The 24747-nt window shown below is 42.9% G+C and overlaps 2 protein-coding genes across 3 annotated transcripts; one reads left to right on the forward strand and one right to left on the reverse strand.

Moving 5' to 3' along the window:
* Positions 1-42: 42 nt before the first annotated feature.
* ccdc191 (coiled-coil domain containing 191) lies at positions 43-11080 on the reverse strand. The gene is made up of 17 exons (XM_086101860.1): positions 10885-11080; positions 10153-10191; positions 9823-9958; positions 9614-9748; positions 9176-9354; positions 8642-8820; positions 7549-7696; positions 7294-7484; positions 5900-6119; positions 4396-4718; positions 4242-4327; positions 3460-3542; positions 3298-3387; positions 2755-2898; positions 1715-1867; positions 552-706; positions 43-184 (listed from the first exon to the last, which is right to left on the reverse strand). The coding sequence occupies exons 1-17, from the start codon at positions 10972-10974 to the stop codon at positions 43-45; spliced, it is 2493 nt and encodes an 830-aa protein (XP_085957986.1). The 5' UTR covers positions 10975-11080.
* On the forward strand, positions 9949-23162 carry qtrt2 (queuine tRNA-ribosyltransferase accessory subunit 2). 2 transcript variants are annotated; one of them, XM_086101857.1, is made up of 9 exons: positions 9949-11488; positions 11627-11823; positions 11910-11965; positions 13271-13347; positions 13727-13936; positions 15466-15665; positions 17485-17654; positions 20841-20925; positions 21668-23162. In XM_086101857.1, exons 1-9 carry the CDS (start codon positions 11375-11377, stop codon positions 21906-21908), a joined length of 1350 nt encoding a protein of 449 aa, XP_085957983.1. In that variant the 5' UTR covers positions 9949-11374; the 3' UTR covers positions 21909-23162. The 2 variants fall into 2 exon arrangements, with proteins under 2 accessions (XP_085957983.1, XP_085957984.1); XM_086101858.1 differs by having other exon boundaries at positions 11370-11823.
* Positions 23163-24747: the final 1585 nt, after the last annotated feature.

Here is a 24747-nt window from a genome sequence, read left to right on the forward strand (position 1 = left end):
TGTTTACGGACGCCTTTGTGAGTTGGTCCGCCGCCGGGCTTTTCACAGAGGACGTGACCAAAAACTGGGCAGCACCTCATTCACTTTTCTGCAAAGTCTCTCGCGTCTTTCCTCGCGTTCCCTTTCCTTGCGCTCCAGACAAGGAAGCAGCCTCCAGGCCTGGAAGCATCGCCGGAGCGCCGCTCTGAAGTCAGACCAAAAAAAAAAAAAGATTTGAAATTGTTCATGTCTTTGTTAGTGAGCAAACTTAAAAAAAATAAAAGAGACTTCCCCGCTTGTGCGGCCCCTCCCCACTACTCCTTGCTCACTGCTAGTTTGCGTTATGCAAACCGATGTCATCAAAACACATTGTTCTGATGGCACACCCCCAGCAGGAAAACATTGCGCATGCTTTCCGACCTAATTGACCGCGCGGACGCCGGGATCACAAGTGATTCAACGGCCTTTTTCATTCCAAACTCATTTATCATCATCTGGCAGCGGCGACACTTATTGCACTGCTGAATAACCGCGAACTTCGAGTTCCAGGTGAAAAGCGCGCTCTTCCAGACCTGTTGTCGTGCTCCTCTGCCATCTGCTGATGTTCCAGCGCCAGCCACTTCTCCTGGATCACGTGGTCCTGCAGAGCTCGCAGGAACCTCCTCAGCGTGTGGGCGCGACAGAAGACATCCGCCTGCGACTCCTGGAGGAGCCGCAGGTCTTCCAGCTGCCACGAAGGTAGCAACATTGGATCATTTATAATTGGATGGTCCATTAGATGTTCTCCCACACACAGACATAAAAATGCTCACGAGGCGCATTCTTTATCCTCCGCGAAGACCCAATATTACTGAGAGCTGCTACTTGACCGCTGATTGGTGCGCAGGGCCCTGAGCCGCACTTGAAATAACAAATCTGCTCAAATTAGGTTCTATTATATGTTGTTATTAGAGCCAGGGAGAACAAAATGGCTCAATCAACCACAAAAGTTGGTTGACAAAAATTTCTGCCTTGAAATTGGGGGAGGGGCAATAACCCATTGAAGCAATTGAGTAATCGATAGGATATACTGCACACCCATCCATTTTCTCATCCGCTTATCCTCTCGGGGTGCGCTGGAGCCTTTCCCAGCTGTCTACGAGCAGCAGGCGGGGTACACCCTGAACCGGTTGCCAGCCAATTGCAGGGCACAGGTAGACATCTAACCATCCGCGCTCACACTCACACCTAGGGACAATTTAGAGTGTTCCGTTACCCTGCCACGCATGTTTTTGGAATGTGGCAGGAAACCGGAGCACCCGGAGAAAACCCACGCAGGCTCAGGGACAACATGCAAACTCCACACAGGAAATCCGCAGCCGGAATCGATCCTGGCGCCTCTGCACTGCGAGGCCGACACGCTAACCAGTTGCCCACCGTTTCCGCCTGACGTAAACGACTCAAAATGGCCGCCGCAACATATCAGGGCTCAACTAGAAATGTGTTCATAACGTCTAACCGCCCCTATCTGGCTTCACTTTATTACCATGCTTCATCGTCTTCACGTTTTCCAGTGTGGAGTAACGTGATAAAGGCTGGACTTGTATTAACCAGAAAGTCCAAGCTGAGCTTCTTTTCTCACGTAGGGAACATAAGATGGAGTGCAGGCAGTGTGGAGATTAGTCACTGCCAGAGCATGGACCATTGCAATCCTGATCGAGTGCCTGCATGTTTGTGTGTGTGTGTGTATACACACTCTTTTCCAGTAGCTTAAGCTCCTCCGGAGTAGAAGTCTGTGGTGCAGTTGGTCAGCGCGAGCTTCCTTCTCAGACAGAGCTTCCCTCGTCAAGTGGCGCCATCGCAGAAGGCATCGCTTCAGGAGGGAGTCCGAGTGATGATTTTCGGCCCGCTGGCAGCCGGTAAAAAGGGGTCAAACAGAAACGATGCAAGGGTATGAACTAATGCTACTAATATCTTCCTTCCGGATATTCATGGATGCTGGACAAAAATATAAATGCATCTTTTTTTTCTGCTTTTTTTTTTCATGAGCTTCACTCAAATATGTGACACCAAAAGGGTATATTTCTTTCAAATATTTGCGATAGTCAGCACTTGACCTTTGGCGAGGTAATCCATCCACTTCACATGCGTCGCATGTCGAAAATTATAGCGGCACAGATGATTCCTCTTGCCCACAATAAAAGGCCACTCAAATGTCCGACAAAGAAAATATTAAGAATTAATTCGGGATTATGAAAATTGTATCATTGATTTCAATACAATATTACTTTATTAAAACGGATACATTTAACGAAAAAAAAAGATAAATTGTTCCAAATGTAGTTTTTTTTCTTTGTTTTTTTCTACGACTTTGATTTCTCACCATTATCAGTTTATGACTTAGCATGAATTATAATGACACCTCTGCATAATTGGGTATCACGACAAGCCGCTTCGAGTTGAAAATGTGATTGACGTTAGAATCGTGCGCAAACGGCTTTTTAGCCGTGAGGTGAGATGATCTCAATTGAGCCCCCCCAAACATTCAGTCTGCTTTTTGAAAAACAGATGCATCTCTTGTTTATCTTCCAGCTAACAAACATATACACACACGCAAGCAGGCGCTGCATATGAATTTTATGTCCAACGAGGCGAGGATTTTATTATTCAAATATATGTCGTTTCTATCTAATTGGAACTTGGAGGTCGGAAATCCTCCGAAGTGCCTTGAAGTTAAAGTAACAAGTGGTTAGTGAGCTGTCAATCAAAAAAAAAAAAAAGGGGGGGGGCAGCTACCTCTTCATTGGCCTGCTTGAGCTCTATGAGGCATTTCCATGGCGCCAGGCCTCGGCGACGTAGCACCTGTCTGTCGTAGTGGCGACGGGCCCGATCCAGGAGTTGCCGCTCTTGCTTCATTTGCTTCAGTTTCTCCTCTTCCTTCTACACAGCAAGGCAGCAGGGTGATGTTTCAGAAGAACGGAGAGTGAGATCAACGGGTAGGCCCCTTAAGGGTGCCTGAAGGTGCCAAAATGATATGAAGTGAACTTTCTGACTGAGCGTGTCCTGCTGTGCGGTTGAACGAAGAATTGTGCCCTCAGCAGTTCAAAAAAAAAAAAATGCATGGAGTCTCATGCTATGCAGAAAAAATAATTGGAAGCTTTAGATGGGATGGGGAAAAACTCATCATATGGCCACCTTCATTCCCTGACTTCAAACCGATTGAGAACCACACTTGGAGATCTTTAGCTAGTTTGTGTAGTTTTTAGTTTGTAAGTTTGTTCTTTCACTCATTCATTAGTTTTTGAAACGGCATTATCGTGAGTCCAGGAAGCATCTCACCATCCTGGCCAACCTTCTCTCATGGAGCTTTTGGGCTTTCTCCACCTCCTCCTCCCTCAGCTTCCGCTCCTCGGCAGCCTTCATCTCCGCCTCAATGAAACAAGTCGGCATTTTAACAAGAGGCATTGAACAGTCCATGTTTGACTCTTGCCTCCCTCCGACCTGTTTTTCCTCTTCCTTCACTCTCTTCAGTTCCTCCGTTTGCTTCTTTCGCTCGGCACGGACGCGGGCTCGCTCCTCCATGGCTGAGAATAAGATCATCTAGGTTATTCGAGTTAACAACAACTCAAGAAATAACTAAACTGAAATTGTCAACAACAAAAAAAAAGGGCGAATGAAATCAAATAAAAATGATTTTCATTCACAAAAATCTGATTTGAACCCTTTCATGCACCCTGTAACCTGATAACATGATGAGCTGTCCACTGTAGTGACCGCTGTCCCTGACGGGGTTGAAGACATGATAACTAACCGAAACTCCGCCGTCTTGCGTTTATCAAACCAAATTAGTACAGCAAAAATGTCCTCTGTTTGGGGTTTTGTATTCAATGGATTTATTGTCTGTACAGAAGAGGGAACGTCAGTCACACGGTCGTTTCAAAATTGTAATTTACTGAATTACACAGTACTGAGTGACCTTTGGAGTTGTTATCTTGGACTTGACAAATACTCCATTTGTTTAAAAAAAAAAAAGCTAATTAAAACCAGACCTAAACACAACTAAAAAATAAGCATTTTTGAAAAAATAAATGGATTAAAACGAACAAATCCGCCCTAAAAAACAGAATAAAAAAAACTAAAGCAAAAATGAAATCAAAACAAATTATGATGTCAAATCCAAAGATATGATCATTCGGATTTTTGTGTACATCCCATTGAGAAATATTGGCTGTAAAATGTGACCGTCGTGCACTTTTTCCGAGCCGCAGTGTTGAAGGACTGACCTGAGATGATCGGGCACGTCGGTGGCTTTGGTTTTTGCCACGGGGGTGCATCAGGGCTATCGGGTTCAGCTGTTTCCGCCGGCGCTCTGCAACAATAGCAACTTAGTTTTTAAACCGGTCAGCCGGACGATTGACGAAAGAAAAAAAATCCCACCTTGGCTGTGGCGTCTGTCTGGAAGCAGAAGTCTTGCGAGCCTCCAGCTGCCAATCAGACATGACCTTCTCCCGCTTGAGCTTTGCAATCTCCTCCTGTTGCTCTTTGAGCTGCCTCCTCTGTTGCATGATGATCTTCTTCTGGGTGGCGTGGCGGTTTTCGAAGCGGCTTCCGTGCGAGGTTTTTGTCTTTGGGTCAGCCGACTCATCGTCGGATTTGGGCTTGTCTGCTTCCTGGTCTCCTTGCTGGGCCTCCGTAGTGGCTTCCTTGGGGCGGCTGAAATGGACTCGAGTACGTGTCTTGATGGGCTTCTGGGGATCATCCTGCGGGTCATGACAAAGAGGCTTACGTAAAAATATTTTCACAACTTTTGTTGGGGGACTGAATCGGCTAAAACAGGGATGGAGCATTGAAATGCAAGAGGGAGGCATAATTTTTCCACATTGGTACTTTCGGGGCCACATAGGACCACGCCCTTCCAAACCAGATCTATGAGCAATACGCTATTTTAAATATGGAACAAATCTATGCAAAATATGACTTTTTGATATATTTTATTTTTGATAATACATTTTCAAATGTCTAAAAGATCCACTATCATAACGCAATTAGAAATGGTTTAGAACATATACTGTATTTTTCCCCCCATTTATTTTTTTAATCAACTAACATTAAATGCAAGAACCCATTGAAGTCCTGCATAACATTCCAGATCAGCAAAAAAATATTTTTTCCTTTTTTTTTCCCCCCCAACATTTTTTTTTCCATATTTGGGATTTTTCCCAAGCCCCCCCTATCTGTTATTTTTTTTAAAATTATACACTATATAACCTCCATTGAATGCATATTAGCATTTTTTGAAGTATTAGTTGAATTAATAAAATTAAAATTTCCCCAAATTAAAATGCTGGATAATTTTTTTTAAAATGACAAATAAAACGTTTTTTTTCTTTAATTAATGAAGTGTCCACTCAAGAGTGTGGTCCCACTGGCCAACAGTTGCCCATCGCTTGTGTAAAATCTCTTGTTTTGTTTGCTCAATAAAACATTCAGAGTTCAATTCACTGGAACTGCAGTACAGTACAACTATCAGCATGTACAGTATTACTCCTCCATGACTTAATCGACCGTCTGTACCCAAAACCCCTCCGGCTCACAATCCACACAGATAACTGGCGCAAAACCTGATTATGAGCCCAACCTCCACAATGACCTCTACACCATCTAACTTCATCTCCCGCTCGCCGCTTCCTTCTGTCCCCCGAGCTCTGTTCTACTATTCTCCCACCTTCTATTTCATATCCCGGAGCCGTATTTCCATCTGCTCCGTGCCCCACCCTGCCCTCAATATACACATCTCACCTCATAAGCCGCTTTCACAGTTGAGGGAAAATTGTGTCGTTGACGCATTTGGGCCGTCCGCCGGAAGGTTAGAAGGTGCGTGCGTACTAACAGTGGATTTTATGGACAAAATGCCCATGACAGCTATTTTGGGGGCGCGTACCTTTCCCGTGTTGTCTGGCGGGTCAGTTGTCAGCGTGTCTGGGGGTTTGAACTGCCCCGTCGTGGCTGCGTCGATCAGAGCGGCCATCTTGCGCCGGGTCTCCTGCTGTTGGGCCAGCAGCTCGCGTTGGTCGCGTTCCTGCCGGCACCACAGCCGCCACTCGTGCAGGTATCGTCGTTGCAACCGCCTCCGGTCGCTTTCCTCGGCCAGCTGTCGTTGTCTGGAGGAAGGATACATAAACAAAAGTATTGGGACATTGAAAGGAACTGTGGAGTTGGTATCCCCAATTCTCTGCTCGAGTTCATTCTCCTGTGAGGTCAAAAGTACCGTATTGGCCCGAATATAAGACGGTGTTTTTTGCATTGACATAAGACTGAAAAAGTGGGGGTCGTCTTATATTCAGGGTCTAGACTATATACCCATTCACGACGCTAGATGGCGCCAGATATCATTGAAGCGAATGCTGAACTTGACTCCCCAGGCCAAAGTGAACCCCTGTCACAAAGAATAAAAATAGCGGTAGCACGAAGAAGAAAAATAAAACATAGCGGTAAGAAAGAAAAGAGAAGAAAATAATAGAAGAGATAACAGAAAATGGAGAAACGGAGTGACAATCTGGAGAAAGGTGGGTCGATGATCGGCCAGGTTAACCGGCAGCTGAGAAGTTATGATGTAATTTACATTTCAAAAACCAGAAGCCATTCATTTACGAATGTGATTGCACTTTAGTTTACATAATTAAATGTTCAGATATTAAGATTTGAATGAGGCAAAATAACATGCTTTTCCTCTCAAATATATTGTTATAATCATTTGTTTCAGATGTACTGTAATTATTTTCTGTATAAAAATAAATTTGGTGTTCAAAAAGTCTTTTTTCAAACTTGAGTTTTGAAAAAGAGGGAGTCGTCTTATAATCACGGCCGTCTTATATTCGGGCCAATACGGTAATCAGCCAACTATTTTAGGACTTCCATGTTGGCGTGTCTCTGTCGGACAATTCACCTTGCTCAAAACTGTCGCCAATTGTTGAATTCATTCTTTTTAGCGCGTTCCCCAAACAAATTAATTGATGTCATAACGCTCCCACCTGAAAGTACACTCTAAAAACAGTAGATAAAATAATAACCCAATATGGGGGAAAAAATTGACCGATACACCACTTGGGTTTACAACACAACACAGATAGTTGTGCGTCAGTCCCCTTTTTTTTTTTGGTCAAAATTTTTGACCCAATAGTATTCATTGTATTACTTACATACTTCAGTGACACCAGTTACAACCTTTCTATTTAGACAGGGCTTTTTCGACATCTTGTGTCCTCTCGAGTGTTTTACAAAAAGCAAAAAAATTGTGTATCTGCTCCACAATTTTTATTTATTTTTTTAATGTGCCTGTTTTCAGTGCGGAGCTCCTCCTCGGTCTTTGACACCTCCCGCTGATTCCTTCCAGCCCACATGACGGTCCGCCATGCTTGCCAGGCCCCGAGTTGCCTCTTCCAGTCGCACAGCGCCTTGGCCTTCCCCATACGCAGCCTCTGCTCCATCACCGCCGAGTACCATCGTGAGAAATGCCTCTGCAGACACTGCCACGCCAACGGTAAATATACTGCGAGCTCCACGAACACAAAGTCATCACCAATAACTGACCTTCAGGTTATGCAGGTGAACAAAGATTTCAACTTTCTTTTCTTGGCGCCGTTGCGCGTTTTCTTCTGGCTGCTGCTGCTGCTGCATTGTGAGAGATGAAGGTGCTGGCTGGATGCTTTTGGATGTCCATTGACCTTCCAGTCTATCCCTGTGAAAGCGACAATGTGTGGGCAAGTGAAGAAAAAGCAGCGAGATCGAATGCTAACCTGCTAGCAGTTAGTATGCTAACATCTAACAAGATAGAACGTGAGTCGGGACTTTGCCAATTTTACATCTTTCCCAGTAGTTGGGTACATTGTAAATGAATTTTTCTTTCTTGGTTGTCATAGCGGCACGGGCACCCGCAGCGGCTCCTCTCTTTCTTGTGGTTGAGAGGAAAGAAATTTCATCTGTGCTGTATGTTGCACGTAGAGCACATTTGACAATAAAGTTGACTTGAACTTGAACTTGAATAAGGGCCCTTATGGGTGAAATTAATTTCGCAATGCCTCGTAATTCACATCTATACTGACATGGAGTGGGTCCTTGACTGATTTTTCTTTTTTTGGTTCCCTTCATAGTCACTTGATACCACGGCTGTGTGTCATTGGCTTTGAAATTATTTCCTGCAGGTTGCTGTCATTTCGAGGCTATTCCAATAGTTCGTCAAAAGTCAATTTGAAACAATTTTAACAATGTCACATGCCGTTCCTTTACTCAAAGTGTGCCATTAAGACAGTGGCGGGTGGCCACTAGGGGCCACAGCCCCCCTCCTCTGCACGTCCCTGCCGACTTGCCTTGATTTCTTATTTTACCGGACTTTTTCTTTTTTTAAACGTTGCTACTTTAGTCATTTTGTTTTGTCTTGTTAAATTTATTTGACTTCTTTTTGAGATTTTCAGATTTAGTTTAGTTTGACTTTTATTTTTACTTTTCTATTTTGTTTTGACTTTTTACTTGACTTGTTTTATTTGCTTGGTACATTTAATTGGACATGTTTTACTTTATTTGACTTAACTTTTTTACTTTGACTTAACGTGTGTGTGTTTTCTGGATTTCTTTTTGTTTTGGAATCTCAGTTTTGCATTTCATTTTACTGCCGATACTGCCTTACCTATATCTGAGGCGCTGTTCCAGGGCTTTCCTCTCCTCCCTCTGCCGCCGCATCCTGACAATCTCCTGCTGCACCCTTTCCTGCTGCCTCCTCCTGGCCTCCTGCCTCTTCCTCTCCTCCTGCTCTTGCTCTCGCCTCATCTTGGCCTCCTCCTCGTTGAGGGCTCTGTTCTCACGCACCTTTTACACGCACCGGAGGGACATTACACTCGTGCTGCAGATATTGAATGTTTTTTACAATTGAATATTCTACCAAGTATCCCATCGGGTAAAAATAGATTTTGCATTATTAAACATATGCGTCTTAATTTTGTCCCCTTCAGCTCGGCTTCTTCAAGTTCTACTCTACAGCTGTGACTTTTGAGTGGATATGGATTTAGAAGGCGGGGCCTGGCCTGGTGAGTGATCCCTGGTGTGAATCAGAGGTGGGGAATGTTCTTACAATTAGCCAGTAACAAATTGTGTCGATCAGCCTTTCCCAAACGCTTTAAGACACGCACCTCTTTCAACACAACAGATTCAGTTGCCGCTTTACCTGCCGGTGGCGCAGCTCCATGGTGACGACGGGGTCCATGAAGGTCCTGTTGGTTCCGCCGCCGTCCGACACCAGCTTCTCCATCATCCCTCCATCCAACACTTTCTGCTTCTTCAGGTCTTGGAGAAAGTTCTCGACGGCACAGTGATCCTCTTCATCAGCCAGGTGGTGGTATAGATCTGAATCGGGTTTTCTCATGTCAAGCCCAGCGCCAAAAGTGCGCCTTACTTTTTTATTTGTTTTTCTTGGATGGCACCAGTAGACCCTTCCTAGTCCCTTTCCATTACTGACGGCCAGTAGTTTTACTCTATTTTAGTCATAAAGTTGACACTTATGTGCCAGTTTTGCCTCTTCACAGGGAGAGTACTTTTACTTTATTTCAATTTTATTACATTTTATCACACTGATCTCAGTTAAGAATGTTCGTGAGTGTTTTACCATCAAAGTTGTCGTAGTTTAATCCAGGGGGCGGCGGCGTGGCCGGGCACCCCTTCTCACATGTCAGGCCATGTGTCTCCAAATCCAACTCTGGTTTCCACGTGTTGTCTAGCCAGTCTCCCAACAGGGTCTGAGCTGCGACACCCCACCGCATCATTAGCACAGCCCTCGTCACTTCTGTGGTGACTTTTTTTTTTTTTAACCCCAACCTTCAGCGTAGGCTTCGTCATGATCTCTCAGCTGCTCCCAGCTCCGCAGGGCCATGGCCAAGCTTTTGCTTCCCGTCTGGGCTCTCCTGGGGAAGAAGACCTCAGACAGGGCGAATTCCGAGGCCTTCTCAACTCGCTGGCAAACGTGGAAAGTGAGAAAATAATGTTGGAAAAGTGGCCATATGCAAGGCACGCTGAAATATATAGTCCAAATGCTTATAGAAATGTAATAAGCTCAATAAGCATCCCTTCAGGTGGAACGCTTGTTCCAGCAGTAAACAGATGCTGAGACGTAACACGTAACCCTGCAGCCCAATAAGTGCTTCCCACCTTTTTCCAGTGATCGATGTCCTCTTTGTTTGCATGCTTCTGGAATAGAAGCAAAAACAAATCTAGTGTAGACGTGTTGAGACTTTGCAAGCAAGGACCAATAATCACTTCAGTAGCCTTTCAGGCAGTAATTGTAACCAACATTTGACCAGCAAATTACATGATTTCATATACATTATTGTTTTTAATTAGAATCTGTAAGTTAAACTACTTGCAGCGGACAAGGGCCAAAGCGACAACAAATAGTGAATTTCTGCAAATAATTGACGCTGGCCTAAAATTGATGAAGCTAGTATCAGCAAAACTTTCACTCAACAAGTTTACATTTCATTAGACTGTTTAGTACGTTTTACAAATGTAGGTGTGAATCCCAAAATGGGCTCCGGGTCCATTTATATACAGTGCATCCGATTGCAAATTGTCAAAAGTTCGAAAAGCTGTAAACGATGGGTATAATATAGGTCTTGATCTGAAAAAGGTTGCCTTCTTAACTTTTTCAAAAAAGCTCACGAACACCTTGGACCAATATCAGCGGATTAGTTCCAGAGAAGCCTGAGCCCGTTTCCTTAAATCAGCAGATTAGCTGGAAAAATCATAAATGTCCAAATGTCACATTCATTCATTTTAATAATCCTTTAAGGCTTTCTTTTATAGATTAGAGAACGTATTAGGGAGGATTTAGGATAAAGAATGGTGTTCATATGCTATTTGTTTAGTATGGAGGACATATACCTTGGATGCTGATGGTTTTGCTCTGCCATTCTTGCCAGTGCTCTTCCTAATCTTGAACAAGTGAGGCTCAGGGCCGGGTAATGCGGCCATCTGTTATGAAGATGCAATAATTAATTATATATTTCTGCATTGTCTTTGAATTGCCATCGGTATCTTCCAGAAAAGTCGAGTTCTAGCCCTATTATTAAAAAAAAAACTCAGAACAAATATCAAACACGTTGACAAGGGATTCTGGGTAATGTAGTTCTTAAACATTTTTTTGTGGTGACAGGAATTTATATTTGGACTATGTTTTCCACAATGCATTTGGGCCCTTAGGCGTCCCTCCGGTAACCGTGGCAACTCCGTAAGAATCACGAAATGTAAAAGGAATATATTGAAACGGAATAAATATCAAAGCAATTCCAAATATTTTGGCGTAATGGCCACGGGAGAGATTTGAGAACGGTAATAATGTTTGGTTTGCCAGGCGAGTTGTTCAAGTCGCTTTATGATGACATCACAGCTCTTCGCCTTGAAATTTCACGACAAAACGGTGAAAGTGGGCGATAATTCTAAGACGGCAGTATTTTTTTTTTCAGTAAGTCATCATATTTCTCCTCATGTAAGTATTTGGGGAGGTAATAATTACATTCCGTGACGAAAGAAGTGTGCAAAGAACCCCGGGCTACTAGCTAAGTTCCTAATTCACGTGCTTCGCGAAACTTTGTTTATTCGCCGCATGGCTGTTGGCTGGATGAAGCTCGAGTTGTCTCGAGTTCTCCAAGGAGGTAGCCGCCTGGGTATCCTCAAGGGGCTCGGCAGGACCGGACAGCAATCCCTGGAGGTACCGGGCTGTCTGCTGTACAGTCGCTGTGGAACAGTGCCACACCTAACCCAAGATACGTTGCACAACCTGGACAAGCTTCCCTCTGTCACTCAGGTCTCACTGGACCATTTGTAAGCCCAGCACAAAAACATGATGCTAATTTTATTTCTCACATATTGTATCGTGAATGATATAATCCATCTGGATTTTCCTGCAGAGCAGAGCACCAAGAAGTGTTGGAGGAATTCAAGGAAGGATTTAAGAAGTTTTCAGGTATTTTGAAAGGGACATTGTTTGGGTAAACAATCTTTTAATAGTTCACAAAGAATATAAGATAAGATAAGAAAAAAAAACCTTTATTAGTCTCGCAATGGAGAAATTCCCAATTTACAGCAGCAAAGTTATGAAAGGAAGCAGTAGAACAACAAAATATAGGAGCTGCTGGAAAGGCAGCCACTCTCGCGGCGCCATTTTGAAGTCAAAATAACACAACACAACACATAGGGCACAGATAGTCGTGCAATCATATGTGACTATTAAATGCTATTAATACACCTGCGTATGTGTACAGGTTTGAGTCGGTATTTATTTAGAAAATTTTTCATGATTTCAAAGCTCTTGTCTAAAAGGGAGACGAAAACGAACTAGTGGCATGAACTGTATGCCTGGTGTCAAGGAAACCCATGTCAACTGAGAGACAAGCTGTGTACGCTGGGGAAAAATCACATTTCAAAGCTTATAAATAAAATAATCTGTTTTACTGATAATGAAAGTACAGTTTGAAGTTGTATTGCACTTGGACGTTATTATTCATCTCGCATAAATGCCCCTTAAAGTTGACAAAACCCTTTTGTCCAAAAGCTTCAAAAATGTAGGGGACAAGTCCAACCATTCACAAAACCCTTTTGTCCAAAAGTTTCAAAGTGTCAAGGACAAGTCCAACCATCTTGTGTCAACTGTGGTTTCTTATTTGACTGCACATCAGTCATGTCAGAATAATTACATCTGAAAACTCGCCATGTTGCTGTACAGCCACAAAGCGATAACAAATGTCAAGGGTGAAAGATGGACACGCTTATGCCTCACAGTTAAAGAGGTGAATAAACCTAATTTTGACGGATACCTTGGAAATGCTGTCCTTTGAGTGGTCCGGTTTCCGGAAAATATCTTATAGCACGCCTTATAATACAGTCTGAACTCGTGAAGCCAAACTTGCGACCTCGAACTCCTCCTCCTCAACTTTTCGAAACTATTCGAGTGGTTAACTTTTGTCCTAGGTGGAGTTACCATTGATGTGATTTGTCCTTGAATTTCATGCCGAAGAGCCTATTGAGGAGCTTATGTACTGTGTATTATTCATAGAAATGCCCTGAAATGGTGACCTCATTCAACAGTGTTTTCTGAACGTGTATGCGCTTGCGAGCTCTTGCCGCCTCCTGGAATTGTTCCAGTGTCATATGTTATAAGGACAACGTGGGATTATTATTATGTTTCCGTGACAAATTCCGCAATCATTTGCCCCACTGTTTGTATTCATGAAGCAACCCTCCCCCCCTCGTAACCTTTTGTTCACCGCAGGTCTTCATGACACAGTTTTATTTTGCACACTGAATGACCCTGCGACCCCAAGCCCCACTGGCTACACAACCAACAAGGTTAGACAGTCTGCTTTTCTTTTTCATTCGTTGCTCTGAGTCCATTTGTCTGGTTCAGGTTCTAATTTCTCCTTCATGGTTTTGGAGCAAATTTAAAGAGATGCCATCTAAAATATTTGAAACAGGAAAAAAAAGCAGGTTAAAAAGCCGCACAACAGTATTTATTCAGATCGGATTAGGGCAGCAACTAATTGTTTATCTGTCAATTCTTTTTTTTTTTTTTTTTTCAATTAATCGATGAATTGGTTAAAAAACATTTAAAATGTCCTTGCCCAAGTACAGACTACAACCACTAAGTTGGCACAGGGTCTTTTTTCCCCCCCCTCTGAAATGAACAGTGAGCCATTTCAAGTGTGTCCTTTTTTTGACTGGCGTGTAGACGGTGTCCGTATGGGGAAGCGGCGGGCGCATCGAGCTGACGGCAGCCAAATTCATGGCCCTGCAGAAGCTGCTGCAGCCCGACTGCTACGTGAGCATGGCCGACGGCGAAACCTGGCAGGACAACACCTCCCGCAAGAGGGTCCGCAAATCGGTGGAGCGGACCCTGGCCCACTTGGATGAGTGTCTGCTGGTGCACCAGGCGTCGCAGGTGCGGCCCAGTTTTAATATGAAAAGCTTTTCTCCCATCGGAAATGATGCAACGTAAATTGAAAGAGCTTCAGGAGCTGTCCAAGCAGTGCGCTGTAACTTGCATAACTGTTAAATATTTTTAACAATATAGTATACTACATACCATATAGGGATTGGGGAGTAGTGATACCACACTCATTTTAAGGTATCGGGCACTCGTGGTGGCTGCCGATACCAGCCACTGATACTTAAGGCAAGCAAAAGTCTTGGCATCGTAAGTACTGGAAGCGTCTACCCAAAACATCCCTTATACCACTGCTCTACTTTATTCACTCTCTAGAGTCAGTCGCTGCACTATTATTAATTTAAATGTAGTAACATGAAATGGTCAAACTGATATCATTCATCGAATCATACTTGTCATTTATTTGTTGACACTTTTATGCTTTCCTTTCCGCCATATTGCCATGATTCTCGTGATGATAATAGGACATCTATCAATTCATATTGTAAACGTATTCTAATGATCCTCGTGATCCTGATCTTAGTACTGTTATTATTGTTGTCGCTACGACTGTCATTATAAGATAAGATAAGATAAGATATCCTTTATTTGTCCCACACTGGGGAAATTTACAATTTATATTGATTATAATGCTTTGACTGCATTTATTTTGGTACGCATTTGCTTGCGCTACTCCATTATCCTCATTATTGTGATGGACGATGATTATCTTTTCAGGATGGAGAAAAATAGAACGCGCCCTCCTCATCATTATGAATTATTGGATGGCCGCTGATGCTTACACTGTATTTTTATTTTTGTGTTTGATTTTGTTTTGCTTTTCCCTCACCGTAATTGACTGAGTTTGAAAATGAACTCAAGTTGTAATATTGTGAGAAAATGATTTGACAAAAAAAATAGTCACATAAATTTTTTGATCAAAAAGTAATCACATTTGTAAGATTGCACTCTTTTCCTTTGCTCTCTCTCGTGCCCTTGCTTAAAGCAAGCAAGCATCCCCAAAAAGACAAAGAACAAGCAAAGCACACCTGTTGAGTGAACCGTTTAGATCACGGGTTTCAAACTCAAGGCCCGGGGGCCGGATCTGGCCCGCCACATCATTTTATGTGGCCCGCGAAAGCAAATCAAACATGTCAACTTCCATGATGCTTTGTAAAATCTCTACCAATAAATATTAAACATTAAATTCTCATATTTAATAAATTAGAGACATATTATAAGCAGTTTCTTGTGACCAAAGCCCCCATTACAGTAACATGAACAACAGTTGAATAAAGAGTTATTATGGACTTTTTAAAAATTTGGTTTCGGTCATAACGGCCTTCCAAGGGAAACGGTAACTAAAATGTGGCCCACAAAAAAATGAGTTTGAACACCCCTGTTTTAGATGCATTTTGCAATTTCTAATCAATATTGTCATTAAATCATTATTGTTGACTTGATGAAGAATCCGAATGTCGTCCTGACAACGTATCCTGTTTCCAAAATTATTTTTTGCTAAGCTCTTCCCCACCGGTCGCTAGGAGCTGGAGGGAGCGGCGCTCTTCGGGGTGGTGGAGGGCGGGGACGTCCCGGAGGAGAGGTCGCGTTCGGCCAGGGAGACAGCCAAGCGGCCCGTGGCGGGCTTCTGCCTGGACGGACTCCAGTCTGGTCACCTGAACGGCGCCCTGAGGAGCCAGCTCATAGCCGCGGTCATCAAGGAGCTCCCTGAGGACAAACCCAGGTGAGCAACCAGCATCATAGAATTCCAGTCATAAATTGGTGGTTGGGGAGGGTTCTTATCAATGATTACCTGATTGTTATATGCTAAAGCTTAAAGCAAGTGATTCATGGCTCCTCCACTCACTGAATTAGCCTGCTTGACTGATGAATAATGAATGCGCTTTACTCGAGTCTCTCCACCGTCTTTGGAGCAGCATGGCTTGATTGACGGCTCGACAACACAATTCGTCTGTTACGGCCAAACCAGTAGGTTGGGCGAGTTGCGTCCGAGTTGATTTGGTCAATTGTTTGACATGATTACTTTGAATATGTGTACTGTATTTCGAGAGTACAAGGTTGTTTTGCTCCTTCCACGAGTGTGCGTGTACCATGTTAATAATGCAAATGATAGTTTCTGGAGTGCTCCAAATCAGTCCCCCCCCCCCCCCCCCCCCCCCCCCCCCCCCACGCAATTGGCCTGACGTTTACATGCCCACGTACACGACGTCAATGTGTCTGCATAACGAACCCGAACTAAAGAGGTCTTCACATAAGCCCCATCTGTTCCATCTCTGTTCCAAGGGGGTTTTCAGGAATATGAAATCAGAGTTTTTTGTTTTGTTTTTTTTCTTTTTAATACAATGAAGTAAGAGAGACCCCTCGGGAGCTTCCGAGAGTTACCCGCGCCATACGACTAGAGCGCAGCGTCTCCCTCGAATGCTAAATTGGCCTCGACCTTGACGCCTGCAGCCCGTTATCTGCCAGGCCAGAGAGAGAGAGTGCGAGAGCACAGAATGCACTTGTGCTGACAGATTACAGAGAAGTGCTGCTCATGTGTTTATATGCAACGTGTGTGACTTTTTTTTTTTTCAGGGGGTGGAGGGTAGAAGAAAAAAAAAGAATAAAGTGGAAATACTGCCAGGAAAAAAAAAAGAAAAGAAATGAAGTTATATTGACAAGAATTAAAGTTACAATATTACAACAGTCACTTAAAGTCAATAATTGTAAGCAACAAAAATCTAGTGTCTATTATCGGGAGAGTATGTACGTTTTTTTGAGAATTTAGACACAATTTGACAAGCGTGAAGTCAGAATTAAAAAGCTTAAAGGGATGCCTGGGTTCGGCTGAGGAGCGTCAGCGAGCTTGTTGTTGAGGAGAAAAATAATAGCTGTCAAATTATGACTTACAACTAATATCACAAGCTAATTTTGTAATTTGTGAAAAATGTTTTTTTTCTCGCAAAGAGAAGAAAAGTTGAATTTTGCCAGACGAAATCTGAGTAAATTTTGAAAATTGAGATGAAATCTTACCGAGTTGTTTTTGAATGACAAACTAATATTTCCAAAAAATTTTGACTTTAAACAGAATAAATTTAAACATTTAAAAATTCATATTTTTATGGATTAGGATTGATTTAAAATTTAATTAGGAATTAATGAGTTGTTAATTGGAGGTGAAAAAGGAAGTGGTAAAAAAAAAGTTATTTTATGAGAATAAATTCAGAATTTATGTTTAAAAAACTATTCAATAATAATGAACAATTTTATAAGAAATATATCTTTGTTTCTTGTTTTCTACAAAAATGGAAAAGTAGAAATATTACAGGAGAGAGAAAAATTCTGCACAGGAATAAAATTGTAATTTTGCAAGCATCTTTTTATTTTAAAATAAAGACGCAATCGTAGGAAAAAGGAGAATAAAGCTGGAATATTCTGCAAAAATGCTCATGATTTAACCAGAAGGCGTTATTATGCAGTAAAAGTGAACCCCCCCCCCCACAGCTGTTTTATCCCCCGTGTCGCTAGTTGCTGTTGATGGCAATTGTCGGCGACACTTGTAGGCTTCTGCAGGGTGTGGGTCGACCCGACGAAGTGCTGGCGTGCGTGGAGGCCGGCGTGGACCTGTTTGAGGGCTTCTTCCCCTTCCTGGTCACTGAGCGAGGCTGTGCCCTCTGCTTCCGCTTCGACACGGCAATCGACCCGGAGAGCGGCGATGGGACGCCCCCTTCTGGTGGGAGGACTTTTTCCTTTTGTAGGATATATTGTTCAATACGTTATTATCACGATATGAACCTCCCGGTGTGATAATGATCATGATACGAGCACACACATTGTGAATCGGGTCAATCTACGAAGGAACTCAAAACGGGTTACGTTCCCCTTTATCTGACGATTGGCGTGGATCTTAGGTGGCCAAAACTTTTGATATATTTCTGTTCTGTTTGATTACGTGAATACGACACGTTATAACAATACTAGATACCATATCAAAACGCCCTTTTTGAAATGTTTCATATCCGTTGTCCTTGTGGATCTTGAGCTGTTATTTTTACTTTATAAAAAAGCTCTTTAAAAAAAAAAAGCGACATTAGACTTCTGTCTTGAACACTCCGGTTTTATCTGGTTAAAGCCAGATAGATTTTTTATATTTTTTATGCAAGCACGTCTGTCACGCTGCGGAGTTCACATTTTAGTGGCAAAATTACCCTTTTGTTTCCCTTCGGCGGTGTGACCTGCTTCACTAAAATATCAACCCCCCCCTCACACACACACACACACACACACACACACACACACACACACACAACCACATGCATCCACTGGATCTAAAATGGAGGACAAAAAGGTTAAAAGCAAATTGGTGACATTTGTAACATTGCGGTTCTCTAAATCCTCCTTTTGATTAAATTTTTTTCCCACCAAAAAGCGTGGTAAAGCAAGTCAACCTCAAAGGAGATCAGATCGCGGCGTCTGCCCCATGACTCCTTGTCAGTTGGCTCACATTTGACTTCCAATGACTTAACTGCCAGTATGCAAGTCATCGGTTCACGAGGCGGCCATTATGTCTACAATATTAGCAGCACACTCAGCTCGCTAATATTTACATGTGTACGATAGGATGTGTGACCCGAGGACATTAAGGTTACGACTTGCTTCTTTTTCTGGCCTGGTTGATGAAACTATCTCACAATATGAATCAATAATCATGCCAAAATTTGTACAATATAAAAGTAGCCTATATTGGTGACGTAGGCATAAAAAGCAGGATTACAGCAGATCAACTGTTTAGGTAACACAACTCTTCTGATGTTGCTGGTCGCCATTGAATTTACAGAGATGCGCCATGTTCATTAGCCTCCACATTGTTTTGAGACACTCTAATCTCATCCAAAAGAGAACGCTGCCATAGTTAGTTTTTCATGTACCGGTATATATTTTTTAAATCATTACTTTTTTCTTGAACACTATAAAACCTTTGTTGGCCAAGACCTTTCTCCACTGGTTACCATAGAGAACCCCCCCCCCCCCCCCCCCGAAAAAAAAAAAAGTCGACTGCGCTCCTCGTTAGGATCGCCGTCAATGCCGTTCAAAGAATTGGATCAATACAAAGTTCACAACCCAAAGCCCCAATGTCATCCTCTCATTTAAAAGTAATTGGAGGGAAAAGGAAATTCAGCGGTGGAAGTAAATCAATGATGCCTAGTGACCGTTGTCCACCGAAGTGAGAAAGCTTAACAAGAGTTATGACAAGGTGCCAAGCCTTTTCATTAAAAAAAAAAAAAAAAAGGTTGCGTTAAACTCGCCCGACGTGAGAGTCATGTCAAGATGGCGCTAATTGATTCCGCACCGACAGACGTAATGGAGGTGAGAGCAGACCGGCCGGTGTTCAAAATGAATTCCCAGTCCCCCTTCAACCAATTACAAGCAACCCTGCCAGAGGCCTCGGGGTACGGGTCCTGTTTGACACAGCGGAGCGTATGGTAATGGGGCCCCTGCTCGCTCTCCACCGCCGTAACTTCTCTTTTCATCATCGGGGCCCGCTCACTCACCGTCGCTCTTGGGGTCGGTGCTCTTTGACGGAGCGTTGTCGTCAGTGCTGTTCGATACCGCCAGATTTGCTATAAGTCCACTCGCACCGAGGAGAAATGAAAGTTCAAGGTATAGTAACGGAACAGTGTTGATGAAGCAAAAAAAAGAAAAAAGAAAATGAAATTCTAAAGCTGCGTGAGTCAGCATCTCTTAACTCCCGGTCAAACGAAATAGCGCTGTTGCTCCTTAAATTGAGTTTGGAATACATGGTTGTATCAAAAGGTGCTTTCAGTTATTAACCTCTGTCTTTAAATTGCACCGAGCAGACAAAACGGAAGAAAAAGCACATCAGGCTTTCTTGGTGTGAATTGATACTGCAGAACCGAGTGCTCTGTTTGCATTTAATTCTTAGGTGTGGTGTGCAGCGGAAATTTGTGTTTTATGGTCAGGGATGCCCCCCCCCCCCAAAAAAAATCTCAAATTAGTGCAGTAAAACACGCAAGTAAACAAATAATAGAAATATCCCAGTCAGGCACCTCGACAGCAAAACCAAAAAAAAATATATATATATACTGTATATATATCTGAATTATCGCTGAAAGCATTCAGCCGGTAATCTGATGCGCTCTTGAACGCATCAGCTCCGTTTCAAACAAACAAAACGCGTTGCCCGCCGTTCTCTTTTCAACGCATTGCTTGCGACAGATAAAACGAATTGAGCAGCTATCGGCTGCATCTGTGAAATCTGAGCGGCGCCAGTTTCAGCTGCATGTCACGTAATGACTAAATAATGGTGACCAAAATAAGTGAAATAATCCGCTTTTAAAAATAAACTCCTCACCCCTAATAAAGACATGAATGCTCAGGTGTGATTCATGAGGCTTTTGTTTTTTTTGTTTTTTTAAATAAAGTTTTTACACAGTGGTTTAAACTAATGTGACCCTCTTTACTTGTTTATTTGTGTAATTTATTAACGCCTTAAACCAATAGCCACCTTCTCTTCTCCGTAGTGCAGTCAATAAAGGTCCCCCGCTACGATACAAGTACTTTATTAACTCATTCAGTACCAGCCAATTCTGGACCAAGTCTGAAAAGACGTATAAAAACGTCTTTGGGAGTGAATGAGTTAAGTGCAAAATAAAATCATCGCCTCCATTAAATGAACCCAACTCACGCCGTTGCTTGTCTGAACTCGATTACCAACAAGTAATTTCGTTCTATGAGCTGTTGAGACCATGTCGCGTAATAGGGGTCAAACGATGTTATGTTTTGGCATTTCCTTGTCACCGCCGGCGCTGACAGAGAGGGGGGGTCGTGCTTCTGCGGATGTGCTCGGAAATGAGCTGATGATGAGGATTAATGAGGGGGTCTGCTTTTGTTTGGGTAGAAAGCACAGCAGAACAGAATGGAGATCACCATCCCGATGACCCGACTCGCATGACCTCCTTCGAGATGGATCTCAAAGACAAAAGGTAAGACCATGCAGGGGTACTTATAACTTCCATATTTAGGACAGGACAAAGGGGAAAAAAATCAAAAAGCATCGTGGCTGTTGGTGTCATCGTGTGTATGTGACTTGACCAACACAACACACCACACACACGGTCGCTTCACTGAAAGGGAGCTCTCCGCCGCAAACCGGATGTCTTTTGTAGTACCAAGACTGACCTGTGAGGGGCAACATAGTATCTCAAGGCATCCAGACTGCCAGAAAATATATAGAAGAAGAGTAGATTTCCGCCTTGCCCATTTTCTGAGCAACCTGAGGAGGAAAAAAAAAAAAAGACTCTTGCCACATCGCACACCAAATGCAAACTGCTCAGGATGATCGTTTCGAGAAATCTGTTACTTTAGTTTTTCGTGACTTTGACTGTAAATGGGTTTGGGAAAAAAAATTGCCCCAATATATGTATGTGTGTATCTCGCTTTAACCGGAGCGCATGTTTTGCATTTACAATCATCTGCTTGTCGCAGATTCGGGAGGAAAAACAAATCACTCCCAACACATTCTATGCTATAAAATAATCACCCAGGATGATCTTTTCAAGACATCCACCAAAACTTCCCTTTGCTGACTTTGATCGGAAACTGGAATTAATGCTTCATATGAATGAATGCCTCCTGAATTGGCTATTGTGCCATTTCACGTCCCAGCCACAACCCGCCCATGGCTCCGTTGTCCCAAGTGATTTACCGTCTCCGCGGACTGTCCAGGTACCGAGACGACTTCCGGCCCCTGGTGGAGGGGTGTGGCTGCTACTGCTGCCAGAACCACACGAGAGCGTACGCGCACCACCTGCTAGCCACCAATGAGCTGCTGGCGGGGGTTCTGCTCACGCTCCACAACACGACGCACTATCTGGCCTTCTTCGCGGCCCTCCGAGAAGCCCTGGCTGCCGATAAAGTGGACCTCTTGAAAAGGCGGGTCCTCGGTCAGACGGAAACAAATACCTAAGGACGGAATGAAATCAAATGGGAGAGATAGATTGAGCCCGGAGGAGATGTTTGTGTGAACAATCAACCGGCTCTTTTTGTCACGGATCAGCAGATTGGCTCTGCCTCCGTATGGAGGCAATCAAAAAGTTAAGGCGAAGTTATCTTCTTTCTTCTCGCTGGCGTCCCCGGCAAGTACCGTAACTTTGTCCACATGCTCTCCATGACGTCTTTTTTTTTTTTTTTTCAGTGTACGGTATTGATCGCATTTGTACAAATGGTGGGGATTACTATCGATTGCCCTCGCCTCTTCCACTGTATGGTACATTTAAGGCGAATCATTTTCTTGGAATCAAAGTTTGCCCAGTGGCGCCTCCACTTAAAAATTGAATTTGTTGCTTTATCACGAAATTGATGAGATAAGAAAACATTTATTTGTCTCGCAATGGAGAAATTCGCAAATTTGAAATTGCATTCATCTCTTCTAACACCCCAAAACCCAACACAGTTATCTTTGTTGGTAACATACCATACCATATTATTGTACCCAAAAGAAAAAAGAAAAAAAAACTTACTGTAATAACACGACGATTAATTAATTATGCAGTTCTTGTTATGCAGCCCTTGGCCACTTGGGGGCAGTATATTACAGACAGCGTTACCTATGGTGACGGTCACTCAGTGAGAAGCAGTAATATTTGTCGATTTCCACAGAGGATAAATAATACATGGGCATGAGTACAAGTTTTTGAAATATTTTAAAAAATATATAGTTTTTGTTTTTGTTTTTCATTTTTGGTCCCTTGCGTCAGCGTCTTTGACTGGTGCATTTTCTGCAATTTTTTTCAGTACATGAAGCGTGAATGGTGATTTTTCGTTGGCCCTCGGGGTTGTACTCGGCACCGTTCTAGCTTGTTATCAGGCCAGTAAAAAAAAAAAAATCCATGACAATTTGTTACAAAATGGGCCAAACTTTGATTTATGCTGTCGCTGTCGTGGTTACAAAACTGTAATTGTTTTGTCATGCTTTTGATCTTGGTCATCCGCAACGAAATTTAGATGCTAGCTGCTCTCGTGGCTCTCAACCAAAGCGTACAAAATGTACCGGACAGTCCACAATCTGTGTATGCCTGGTGACATCCAAATATGCGTCATCATTATATATATATATATATATGTATATATATATTTTTTTTATAATTGAGAAATGTTTGACCTTTTCTCTGATCTCAATAAAGCATGAAGTGTCATACTCTTCGAGCCCGGAGGGCCTCAACTGAGCGCCTTTCTGGTTTGTTCGACTTCCATGAAACAGACGTGGGACAAGGACAAAGCAATCAAATGTTGGTTTGATTCGTATGGTTGAGCAATCTTTTTCGGGGGAGGGGGGGACTTTTCTCTTAATTTCGCTGTCATAAATGAATGAATCATAGATTCCAATTACGATTAAAAGCTAACCTCCTCATTTTTTTTTCAGTAGCCTATTTCCATGAGCAGTGTTTAGACTGGCCGCCCAAACTGCACCAGAGCCGCCGTTATTTTGCTTATTTAATGACGGACACGCCACATTTTGTAATGTTTAGACCTTACACAATTGTCTGCTTTTACGGTTTGCTTTTTATGTGTTTATGTGTGGCAGATGTGACTGTGCAGATTGCCAGTCTGTCATTGTTTGTTTGGATTGAAACTACTCCACCCCACCAGGCCCCACCCCTTAAAGGCATATTTATTTACTCAGGTACTACTGTACATACAGTATTTTCTCTTCCTTTTTTTTTATGTTCAGTTACGATTAAAATCTGAGCAATTTTTAAAATAATTTTTCTCTTGATCTCAGATTTTTACCAGTCCTGGAGGGCGAGTCTTTTTCCTTTTTCCATAGCTGCAAGAAGCAACAATTGATGTGGTTTATCCGATGCTTCGGCGTCTATCCTTTTTTTGTTGTTTTTTATTTTTTTTTGCAGGAGGCCCATTTATAATTAAAAAATTATGATTATTATTTTTTTAATCATCCCTTGACGCATTATCCAAGTTGTGCGTCACAGCTGGTATGGCCAGTTAGATACAGTGTGGTCATCCGGCCTGCATACAGAGTGCCGTTGTCCTTTTTCTTCCGCAATGAAATCGGCAACATGTTACCTCATGCTCTTGATTTATTGTTTCCCCCTCTACACGCCGTCCGTCTTCCTTACAGTGTAATTTGTTCCCTGAATGTTTCCAGCGCCTCATTTAGGGTTCAAGCTGACTCTGTGCCATTTTGAAATAGGAGACAATTCCCGCACTTGGAGTGTAGGGCACCCGGCGGGTTTATATTTTATCGTATTTTATATGCATACCGTATTGTTACGACCATACGCGGCAGCGTATAAAAAGGCGTAGCGTCGGTTATGGGTGCTGTTTCTGTATTTAACACGTACACAAGACGCATTGTATTATTGGACGCAGGCATGGTAAAACGTACGCTAGCTTAAACAAAAAAGTCGCATGCATGTAAGCTCGCGTATGTTTTTAAAAAGACAAATCCATCAAAGTCCTCATCTTATGTATCCGAAATGAACAGCCGGGCAAATTCACAATCAAACACGGCAGATTTCCCCCTCACGTCATTGTCATAGTCGGGTCTCGTTGCCGCGTGGCTCCTTAGAAACGAGGCCGGCTTTTGCATAAACGCGAACAACGGTGCAAGCGGACACATTAGCCCGAGCATCCACAATCCGTTCACGAGTTGTGGCGGAACTCGTCAAGCGGGTATGTGGGAATGTGGTGATTGGTTGAGAGAACAGTTGGCAATTGAAGCTAAGTGAGGCCGGCAGAGCAAAAAACTCCAAGAAAGCATCTTTATTAAATGTAATGCAGAACAT

The sequence above is a fragment of the Hippocampus guttulatus genome, chromosome 21, assembly GCF_054856545.1.
Source record: "Hippocampus guttulatus isolate MCC_2025c chromosome 21, RoL_Hgut_1.0, whole genome shotgun sequence".
Lineage (NCBI taxonomy): Eukaryota > Metazoa > Chordata > Actinopteri > Syngnathiformes > Syngnathidae > Hippocampus > Hippocampus guttulatus.